This window comes from Drosophila subpulchrella, chromosome 3R, assembly GCF_014743375.2.
Source record: "Drosophila subpulchrella strain 33 F10 #4 breed RU33 chromosome 3R, RU_Dsub_v1.1 Primary Assembly, whole genome shotgun sequence".
In the NCBI taxonomy this organism is placed as follows: Eukaryota; Metazoa; Arthropoda; class Insecta; order Diptera; family Drosophilidae; genus Drosophila; species Drosophila subpulchrella.
This window is the reverse complement of record NC_050609.1, coordinates 3,118,668-3,130,404: the sequence shown is the minus strand read 5'-3', so window position 1 is coordinate 3,130,404 and position 11,737 is coordinate 3,118,668. Positions and strand designations below refer to the sequence as shown.

Genomic DNA, 11,737 nt, shown 5'->3' with positions numbered 1-11,737 from the left:
TCATTTTTTCCTTTTACAAGTCTAAAATGTTCTTCTTTTGATCCCAAATTCAAATAAAATCAATATCAAAATGTTATTATATTGATCCAAATATGTTCTTAAATTAAAACCAAAATCAACTTGAAAATAGAACGAAATCATCTCATTTCACTTTTTTAGTTCCTACCATTTCGTTCTAGAATCAAGAACATTCGGATCAAAATAAGAACATTTGTGCTTACACGGTTTTTAAGAACGAATGTGATCAATTCAATCACAATGTTCTTGGTTTTTCCTCTCTGTGTACCAATATTGGGTATTATTCGAGCTCTCTTTTATAAAAATGTATTTACGATCTAAAACTCAAATAAATAGTTTAAAAAAAATAATATGCGATGGAAAATCACGATGATTTAATTATTATATAATAATTAGTCGATCCTAAAATATAACCAAACTTAGCAAGGGTATACTGTACTTCAATGCGATAAGAAGAGCAGGAAGAGGCAGTTCAGTAAGGAAAATAAAAGGCGAGGTGGGGAAAAGCACCTGCACTGCGCACAACTCTTTCAAAGTCGAGGCGTAAATTGATAAGCTGCAAGCTGGGAAAGGGGCAAAGCTGGGAAAAGTGGGAACATACCAAACTGGTTGCAAGCCCTTCTTTCAGTTTACTTAACTCCACTCGACTCACTTATTAGTGCCAGCGATTGACATGCGCTGCCTTCTGTTTTGCTCATTCTATGGAATGCTTATTTTCCTGATCCTGCTGCCGTCTTTCTAGCTGCTCTGTTGTCCTTAGCTTACTCAGTGGGATTTGAGTGAGACTGCAGACTGAAGACCGAAGACTTCAGACGGCAAGAGTCTTCTGGCTAGATAAACATTTGGTTCTTCTGCCTCTCGACTTCGCATTGAATAGCTGCACGCAATGTAATTGACAGTGCCAGCCATTCTGTCCATGGCTGACGTCACAATAAAGAAAAGAATACCTTTTCGAAAGTGAAGGCGCACTACAGTGGTCGTTCGAAAGGGGAAAAAGTATTTTATAGTGTCAGGGTAATCGGTAAGAGGATGTTTTTGTACCATAAATTAAACTATGTTTCATACATGAAGTAGATCGCGACAGCTTAACGAGTAGCCGAAATATGGGCATAGAAAACTGTTGCGTACTTGGAAGGGCTAGTAATTCCAGAAACATTTTCGGAACGTAAAACGTAATATTACGCCAATTGATTTTATGTCTTAACTTAAAATTATGTATTTTAATTTATTTGTATTATAACAAAATAAATAGTGTATAATATAACAAATATTAAAACATTCGATCTAAGTTAATAAATTGCAGGTATTTTATTTTAAATTTAGGCTTTCAATTGTTTAAGCTTTAAACAATTTTCTCTGTGCTTTAATTTGTCCATCAAAGGGTTAACTAAAATCTTAACTACAAAAATGAAGTATACGACTTGGTCAACCGTAGTCGAAAAACGGGCATAAAAAAGTGTTGCATACTTGGTCGCGTTTCATACACGACATAAATATGAACTTAATATTTCACCAATTAATATTTTATTTTAAATTAATATGTTGTTTAATATGTATTTGGAAAAGAATTTTAATTCTTAAAACTTGGAAACAATATAATATGGTTTTTCAAGATAGAAAAGAGTGACCACTGTGCCTTTGAGAAGGGCTAGCAACCTGAAGCATCACCATCTGTGACATGCGGTCAAAGGCGGACGCAGCATATGGCCTATGGCATAGGGGCTCTGTACATCCAATCGGGTTCTTGGGCACGGACATTTTGCCCATCTCGACTGGGTATTGGAATATGATTTCTGGTTCTGGGCTGCGGTGTGCATTTCGAACGCCTTGTTCTTTAGCCGTTGTCAAGTGGCACATGTGAATAAATCATTCGCGATAAGAGCGAAGTGAGTGCTCATGTTTATGGCCTTAATGGCTTTGGTCACACCAAATAAAATTTGCATTTTGGGTCAAAAAAAAGGAATGAGAAAACTCCGTCTGAGATAAGTTCCAAATAGAAGAAGAGTACGAAATGGGGAGATGCCATTGAGCGATAGCACTGATAGCTCTTAATTACCGCCTAATTAATTAAGAGATGAGCGATGTGCCCCGAATTTCCATTTCCAGTGTTCAGACACTGTGCTGGAAAGAGTCGGCTCTACAACAATGTGGCTGTGTGAGTACGAACACGCCCCCTCATTGGATTGAGCGCAATGCGAGGGTGCGAGCGAGATGGTGAAGCCACTTCCAAGACCGTCTTGGTTGGTCGCTTCCTTCCAGTCGCACGTATGGCGCTTGGTCGGAACACCTGGCAAAGGAACAGCCCTCGCTCTGTCCCACTCCCACGCGGCCGCGTCGCTTGGCGATCGCTCGTTGCCCAGGACGACTGGAAAGCGGCCAAAACACACCGCCCGCGTGTTCCATTGCCGCAGCGTTCCGCCAGGACTGGTTTTTCCATTCGTTTCGCGGCACCAGCTCATTTCTTGTTGGAATCTCAAAGCGTTTACGTGGCCGCAGCGCAGTAAAAGTCGCGTTTGAAAGAGAGCGAGAGCGAGAGAGAGAGAGAGAGTGAGCTCCCCCGTGTGCCCGAGCCGTGTGCGAGTGAGAGAGCAAGTGCTCCTCCGGTCGTGTGTTTCGTTTCAAATGCCTGCGTTCCGTCTGTCCCGGTCCGTTTTTTTGGCATTCGCTCATTTCACTCGCTCGCGTGCAGTCGCTGCTCCCTCCTAACGGTTGTTCCGCCGTCGCCAGAATCCCGCTAAAGGTGCGTGCGTGTGTGTGCGTGAGTGACCCCCCCACCGTTAAAAAAAGTAAAAAAAGCAACAATAGAGGCGAAAAGCGAAACGCAACACGCGATACCCTGTAACTGGATGCTCTAGGCGCATCACGTGTGCAACTTTTAGACTGCCGGCGGTCATTCACTTCTCTCCTTTTCACTGTTCCCGAGCACCCACGCTCCCCCTTGACAAATGTCACTTTGACAACTCGCCTCTGGTTCCTCTGCCGGCAACCTCTGCTGACGCCTCTGCCAGCGTCAGCGTCGATCGTGCCGCAAATGATTTGCGTGCCGTTCTTGCGTTAGCGCCTTTGGTTCCGTGCCGATTTTGATTTCCTCTGTTCTGCTGTTGCATGCGTCGTCATCGCATCGCAAACATCGCCCATTGATAAACCAGAGCCCACGAGCAACAGCATTAACAACAAATGCAAAAGTGCAAGTGAAAAAAGCAAAAGTGTTGCCACGAAAGAACCAAAACAATAACCTGCTAAACTGCAGCTGCCCGAATCAAAACAAAAACCATAAGCAACCACCCAGTTTGAAAAGCAATTGAGAAAGGATTGAAAAGAATTTCCTTTTGGCAAAAAAGTGCATCGATTTTTTAGCCACATTTTGAAAATGCAGTTGAACTTCTACTTCTTCATAAATGTATTCCGATTTTAGTAAAATTCATTTAATATAACACTTTAAAGCCATGCCATCTTCTTTTAACCTTTGTATAATCGTGATCAATAGAAAATATTATTTGGTGAAGCTGATTTTAAATGATTAATATTACCAAAAAAACAATGTGTTTTTAAAATCTCATCCTAAAATATTTAATTTTTTTTTAGTTCTTTGAATCTGTTTTAGTAAATGTATTTGTTTATTACCCTGTTCTCTAACAACAATTAAATAATAAATCCCAATTAGATGTCTCAAATGTCTCTCATCAAAACATCCAATTGCATAAAAAACCCGTCGGTTTGTAATACGGGTTTTATTTTGATAAAGGAATGTCGTTTTTTGGAACAAATACATTTTCAAGTCCCAGCAAATGAGCATGAGCATTACCTATTTAAACGAGGATAAATTTATAAAAGTTGAATTGACTTAGCAATTATTATATTTACAGAACAGTAGAAATAAACAAACAAACTATGCAGTTCTATAGAAAAACACTTACTAAATTATTCTAATTGGATTGGTATAATTTAAATTTCCGGAAATGTATTTCCCTAAATATTTAAAAGTAATGTAGATTGTATCTCGGTCAGAGCCCAATTACTAATAGGTCCAATCAAAGTTATAGTTTTCAGAAAATCGCACAACCCACAATCGAATGAATAATATAATGGCGCAGCCATTACAATTCCCAGCCTTTCTCAATTGCTGAACCACAGTTTCACACAAAATCCCTCATATAGCTCCAGCCAACTGAAACTACAGTGCAATAATAAAAAAAGGAGCGCGAGAAATGAAAAAAGCAAACAAAATGTAAGCGTGATGATAATTAAAAATAAATACAAAGAAGAAAAAAACGAAATTTACGCGTGGCTACAACTCCGAAACCGAAAACCCGCAGCAGGATCTCAACGGATCTGATCGCACTCAGCTCCTGGCTGTCTGTGTGCGAGTCCGTGTGTGTGAGAGTGTGTACCCAGAGCAAGCCAAATCAATAAATAAAAACCAATTACAAAACAAAAAATAAAAAAAAGATACAAAAAACGAAGAATCAACCTGTACGACAGACAAGCAGAAGGCAGCAGAAGACAACGAAAAATTGATACGAAAAATAATAAGAGTAAAAATCATTCACGACGGCGACCATAACGAACTCCGCCCTAGCAATGAGCCAGCTGGGCACCGTCTACGCCACCAAGCGAAGGCGACGCAACGGCAAGAGGTGAGTCCCAGTCCCCATCCCAAGTTTCTGAACCCAGATCCATTCCAATCCCAAGATACAGATACAGATACAGATTCAGTTATAAATGCACCACGGGGGGCGGAATGCTTGGGTTCGAGCGGGTTCTGTTGGTTGCTCTGTTATTACTGAAAGATTTCAATCAATGCGATTGGCTGCACTCGCCACTTACCCACTTGCCAACTTGCCACCTTGTGGCGCCACCCGCTGACGATCCATCAATCTCCTTGGCTACTGGTCTTAAATCCCAACCATTCGATTATTAATGATCCACGCGGCTATTTGTTGACAAATCGCCACAGCCATTGACTTTTGACTTGGCCCTTGGAGGAAAAGGGGCGAGTCCCCTTTTTGCCGCCCGAAAGTCTCAAATTGATTTGCATTATGCATGTCGGGGCAGGTTACCGTGAAATTACAGTAGCCAAACCGTTGATGGAGATGATGATGATGATGAACGTTCACGATGACCATGATGAAGACTGCTGCTGCCGGAGGGGCCCGGCTGTTCGCTGGGGGAGATCGGAATCTGCCTGTCCCAAGGTGCACATAATTTCTGATAATTTTGTGTACTTAGCTGCTGCAGCAGCACAAAAGAATAATGTTTTCAATATAAATATATGAGAACTCACGCATTATCATGAGCAGCGACGGTAAATATGCGGAAAGCGAGCGGGAACTGCAGCCACGGCCACGCCCACCACCACGCCGGGTGCAGACCCACCAGACCCAACGATCGCTAATGTTGCGACCCCCATAATCAAGACTCACTGATCAGCTTCAGCGCCTTAGCCTTGAACGGGGTGAAGAACAGGCAGCTCAAGACTACATCGGTTATCGTTGAAATAGCGAAGAACCAGGATCTATTTAGGATAACAGCACGCTCATTACAGGGATTGCTTATTAAACTGTCTATCAGTTTAGATTTAGCATTACAAATAGGCTTTAGTAAGATAATTGATATATGTAAGCCAAAAAATATAAGCGATTATCATCGAAATAGCAGGGTCAGGATATATTTAGCAAGAAGATTTCTTATTAACTAACATATCTAGCGTAATCTCTTAGAAAGTCATTACTTATACTAATGTTTTTATTTATAATTGTTAAATAAAATTGTAATGGTCTTTAACGAGGTATATTTAATAGAAAAAAAACATTTTTTTTTAAGGATACTTTTTCCTTCCGTTTTAATGTCTTAAGATCTTCCTTTTTTAAAGTAATATCTATTTCATGCAAGTTTCGTGAAATTCATACAAACTTACGATAGACATGTTAGTATGATCAAAGTTTAGATAAGGCGCTCTTAACCTTTTTGTTTTAGTTCCTGTCGTATAATTTCGTTTCCCCTTACGCGCTAAGTTCGTTTTTTATTTAAGTTCTGAGCTATGCCGTAAAACTTCCACTTCATATGTTTCACCATCGACAGGCAGTCGCGTAATTCGCTGTTCCTTCCAGCTTGATAAAGAACGAAAAAAAAAAAACAATTACGCTTTACTGCAGTTGGCAAAACAGAAAAAATACCAGGGCCTTCGGAGTGCCACCCCGTGGACCCTGGCTGTGGGCCGGGCTCGAAGCTGACACCGACTCTGACTCGCTCGACTGACGCAAAATTGTCACCTTGCCTCTCCCTGCTGCAATGCACACCTGCAATTATTCGAGTGGCAGGTCGAGAGCCTCACTCGTTTTTAGGGTTCTGCGCTGTGCGGCAGTACCCCTCGATCATAGTTTTTATTTTTTAATGTTTTTAATGAACTGATCAAAATGTGCTCTCCTTGAAGCTTCAAGCTAGCCCAGCTCTACACTTTTAACAGCAATTTAATTGAGCTCATAAGTGGCGGGGAACAGCTGCCCTTTGAAATATGTATATGTATGATCCTTAACCCTTAGCTCCTGGCGAATATTACGCATACGACGCATGGGCTGGCCTTGCATTTGCATTTAGCCATAACATTTGGCCAGGTTTGCGGCTTGCGTGCAAGTATTTTATTAGGAACTTATCTATTCAATTGAATTCGTGCAATTTTCAGCACTAAAAAGTTGGTGCCGATGGAAAAACGAGTTCCGAAATAAAAATATTTGTGTACAAGAAAATAAACAAAAAGCAGCATTTATTAGGAAATCACTTAAGTATGATAACATATCATTGATATGGTATCAATTTCGATATATGTATTTGCTACTCTAAACATATTATCTAAAAATGCTACTTTACTTTATTCGACCTTAATATTTGCACTGAAATTTAGTTTTATCTGAACGATCTGGGAATTCGCGGTATTTTACTTTCCTTCCGTTTCTCCTTGGCCCCCGAATGCAATCACTTCAGTGCACGGTTTAATTGGAAGCCATTGCATCCGCTTCTGAGAGTTGTTGGCCATTACCACAAGTAGTTAAAGTTCTATACTGCCCCTAACCCCCAAAGCCCGCCCCCATCTCAACCCCCGAAAACACTTTGCCCCTCGCTGTTGGGTTCCACTTGTTGGTTGTTATGGATATATCAGTCCTGCTTTTGCTTTATTGATTATCAGCTAGTTGTTTATGCTCTCTATGCAGCTATGTGCAGGGGTGTGCGAGGGTATCCCTATCCCTGTTATTGATTGCTGCAGCTGGTATCCTTTGCAATGCTCCTTGCGAGCTGCAGTTGTTGTGCAATTGTAATTAGCCATGTTTCAGTTGCCATTGTTGGTGTTGCAGTTGTCGGAGCCTCTGAGCAGCGGTTTAAAGTTCAAGCGCTCGTATTTTATGTGGTTTGATTGAGTTGCAAAACTTGTGGGTTGAAAGTTGGGGGCAGAAGAATTTCAGTTCAGAGTTTAAGGAATAATAGTAATTTTTATAAAAAGTTAAAGTTTTCAACTGTATACTTTAAAAGGAAATAAGTAATCTCTTCCTAAATTAATAAAAAAATTGGAACATTTTAAAATCGTACAATAGTAATTGATTAGAATGCGGAAGTCTGAAAACGCATTCTTATTTAGTTAGTTAGTAAAAATGGTGTATTATTTTAAACAGATCTTTAAAAGAAACTCCATATTATTTGCCTACAGCATAGGTTAATTATCTCACCTATAACTGAACCTTCAACCCCGTTGTATTCAGTCTCCCATTTCCCTCTGTAGCAAATTAATTTGTGAAATTTTTGATGAATTACCTTTCGGAGTATATGAATTGCTGTATTCCCACATGCCAGGAGATCGCTCAGTGGAAAACCGCAGCCCACTGCGACATATGTTTTGGCCGGCTCAGTCGGAGCACGGCTTTTTAAAGTCCCTCTCCACCGACCATATGGCCAGGACCTATTTCACATAAATTTTGGTAGTCGCAGCTCAATTTAATGTTGGTCAAACGGACTGACCAGCCGGCGGGCGATGGCCAAGTGGGTGGGGGAGACACCACATGGCTGATGGTGGTGGGTTGCTCATTAGTTGCGCCTGCGCCCTCCTCACAAAGGCCATGGTTCACATGGGGTTAAAAGTATCTCGACTTGAAAGACCGACTGGCGGGTTATTCTATTTAGTTAATTACAATGGACTGGGGGGGTGTCGGAGATCGGCAGATATATGTATGTGGGTTGAATGACATATGCCGGGGGATTTCCTTTGAAAATAACGTCAAAGTTAAAGTTAAAGTCGGCTTTTCTGACAACTCAACTATTCATTTAAACCTTGCCTTTCTATGGACGATTTTCTATTGGGAACGCCGTGGAAAAATGGCTTTAAATGTTTTTGCTACCGTCTTTGGCTAACCGTTTTTCCACAGCCAGTTCGCTTGAGTTGCTTGCCGGCGATTATCCGTCTGCTGGTATGTGTGTTTAACTATCTAACTATCTAAGTATCTATATCTGTAGTGTAGCTCTCCCACTTGGCGGGTGCCGGGTGCCTGGTGTCCGTGTGTTGGTAATTAACACCATTGCGTAATGCAGCGTATCGAAGCCTAAATAGTGCTGCTCCATATGCCAAACTGGGCGGCAGTGGGCCAGAGATTTGGCCAGGAGAAAGGGGTACGCCAATATCAGCCATTAAACTAATGCGAGTGTGTCTCTTTTTAGTCCATATCTCTGTCTCTTTCCCATTTGGGGCAGCTACTTTGTTGCCATTTATGGGGCTGAGGTCCACTATTGAAAGGTGTTGAAGCGCTTATGGCCTTACAAGCGATTTAGAAGGCCTAAAGCCATCGATTTGTTAGACTTTCTGTCTGTCTGGCCAGCGGATCAGGATCTCCGGCCAGGGATCTCCGCTGGTTTCAGTGTCAGTGAACTGTCGGGTTTGTCGTAGTGTACCACCACTAATCCATAAGCCAACGAATACCCGGCTGACCACCTGCATTTGGCCAACCCCCTAGTCCGAGCCTAGCCCAGGTTAGTCAGCGAAAGCAAAACAAAAGAATTTTGAATTAACCCAAAGCGTTCCATTAAAATCCACCACCGAAGTGCGGCCGGCAGTAAAAGTTCAAGTTCCAGCAGCAGGACTACAGGACTACAAGGACCATAGCACCCAGGACCACAACCAGGACGCACTGTTGCCTTCTGCATTTTTTGTTTCTCTGCTTTTTCGAGTGTGCGCTGAAGTGGAGCGCCCAAGGGGCTGGGCTGCAGTTATCGAGGAGGAGGTGGTATCTGCCCCGGGCAGGTGATACTTTTAGTTACCTTTTCCCGTACACAAAACCCTGGCCAAGGGGATCGTTTAACTCTGCCAGTGAGCTTACAAAAGGCTCTTTATGGTTAGGAATGGGGGCTGAACTGGATTGTAACAAAAAGTGTATACTTAAAATCTGCTTTATTTAGCTGTTAGGATATATGAAATTATCCAAGCTGAATAGAAATGGTAAAATAATTATTATTATGTTGGAACAAATAACTAGAAGGTGATATTATATGTTGTAACAAATAACTAGAAGTTGATATTTATTGTAATTAGTTGCTATATCATACAAAATATTTATAAATTCATGTTTAATCTATTAGTTTTAAACTTTAAAAAATATTCAAGGTTCGAAAATCACACAAACTATAAAACATTCTTAATTTTGAAAAATAAATGAAAATGTAGAATGTCTAGTATAATTTATACAGTCTTACATTCCTAATTAGGATGTACGGTATGTGTTTTCTGATTGAATACCATTTAATCGATTGAATGCCAGCAAAGAACCGAAATCAGATATAAATTTTAATAATTATACGGTTCCGCAGGATGATAAATGATTAAGGGCGAAATGCCAAATGCGCATCATTAGCGCACAGAAGCCCCTTTTTTACCGTTCTTGGCCCAATCCTGCGGCCCACTAAATCCAAAGGCCGCGCCCACTTTGTAGGCAGGGTGGAAACCGCCCCTTCGCCGTCTTCTTCTTCTTCTTACCCCCCTGGTTTCCCCCTCTTCCTGTTCCTAATTCGCCCACTGGCAATCCCCCACTCCCTGCCACCATCCCTTGCCGCCTTCCTTTTTGGCGTTCGCAGCTGTCAAAAGGTTTTCAAAGTTGCCTTTGCCCGGCGCTTTGATGTCGCCCCTGAATGATTGTGTGTGTGTGTATCTGTGTATTAGCTACCCAAGTATGTGTGTGTGTCAGTAGTAGATACATTTTTTCCCAAAAGCCCACATGGCCCGGCTTTGGGGCTCCTTTTAGTGAGAGACCAAAAGAGATTCCGCTGCGCGAATCGCAAAAATGTTTAATCGATAAAATAAATGAGTTGCCTTTGCCACAGTTTAGCCGTTGTTGTAGTTGTTGCTTTAGTTTCCCTGGCTGGCACAGTTGACGTTATTCTTGCGCGGAACTTTTGCGCCCCATAGCACATCTACAACTCTAAGTATACGAGAGGCCAGAAAGGAACCCGACTTGACAAGGGTAATCATAAAACTAAAAACGGCCGCACACTCACACTGTCCGTCGTTATAACCGTAGTTTTATGAACTCACTGCAAGAATGTATCTGGTGGATACAAATTGCTTTTACCTCGGTAGATCATAAACTGGAAAAAAGGCAAAGCAAAACTTTGGCGATGGGAAAACTGTCGCTTTTAGCCCATAGATCAAACGCGATTGTCGGCCTCTCCAAAGCCATCGATAACATTTATCACTTCATTAAGCGAACGGAACGAACATTCCTCCGCCTTTTTGTTTGTACAATTAATATGCAAATGAGCAGCGAGGGGCAGCCAAGATGTACTGCTTGTGGCATCTTAATGTGGCATCACCGCATTCGAAATATGCAAATAATGCGTTTAACAACTTAATTCGGTTCACAATCCGTTCAAGAAGTGTTTCGCCCCTCTGACGATTAGCGCAGGCCGTGAACCTGAGAGCCTGGGACCGATTCTGCGAAGATTTTCATTTGCAAGCTTCGGTAGATTCACTGGGAAGAAATGAGAAGACCAGCATATCGATCAATTTCGAATCGTAACATTTTTTCGATTTCACTGTTTTGGTATCATAAAATCAATCAGAGATAAGGCTAAAGAATATAAATATTTCAGAGAAAAGAAATGATAATATCTTTAATATGTATTATTTTATACCTAGGTGCTTTGTATATTTGGGGTGAAATAGAAAAGAGATTTAAGACCTTTTAGAGAACATGTCTTCCAGATCGGTATTTTATCCTATACCTGGGAAATGAATGATGTTTTGATTAAGGATAATATGTTTGTCTATATAAGTAAAGAAAGATCATATAATCCTTATCAATATCAGACGGCTATATTTATATCTTAAACAGAAATGATCCAAAAAATATAATAATTTCTTAGTTTTACTAGTTGGACTTGGTTTCTTTCGGTGTACTACTTCTCCAGGTCCTCCAACTCCGATCCACTTCTCCCTGCTCTTCCCGCCGCCTTGTTGTTATCTTGACAGAGTTGCGCGATCGTTTTGTAGTCGCTTTTGGTTTCAGCTACTGCCTGGCGATTCACTTTTCTCGCTTTCGGGTTGACAAAATTAATGAGTTGGCCAAGCTGTGAAGCTCCTCTCCTCGTTTCTTCCTGTTCGCGCTCCTCGTTAATTTTAACAGCTTTGGGATGCTGAGCCTTAAAATTTATGCGTGAATTTGGCGCAGATCCATTAAGTGGTCCATAG

General features: G+C 41.3%; 1 protein-coding gene across 5 annotated transcripts in view; it reads left to right on the top strand.

Moving 5' to 3' along the window:
• The first annotated feature begins 2,556 nt into the window (after positions 1-2,556).
• The window catches only part of LOC119563121, a 30,004-nt gene continuing 20,823 nt past the window's right edge, over positions 2,557-11,737 (top strand). Inside the window, exons 1-3 of one of the 5 annotated variants that reach the window (XM_037876369.1) lie at positions 2,557-2,758; positions 4,177-4,246; positions 4,335-4,655. In XM_037876369.1, the coding sequence (XP_037732297.1) occupies positions 4,600-4,655 (56 nt within the window). In that variant the 5' untranslated portion in view covers positions 2,557-2,758; positions 4,177-4,246; positions 4,335-4,599. Of the gene's footprint in view, positions 2,805-2,843; positions 3,419-4,176; positions 4,656-11,737 lie in introns of those variants that run through there. The other 4 variants (XM_037876367.1, XM_037876366.1, XM_037876370.1 and 1 more) reach the window with 4 other exon arrangements.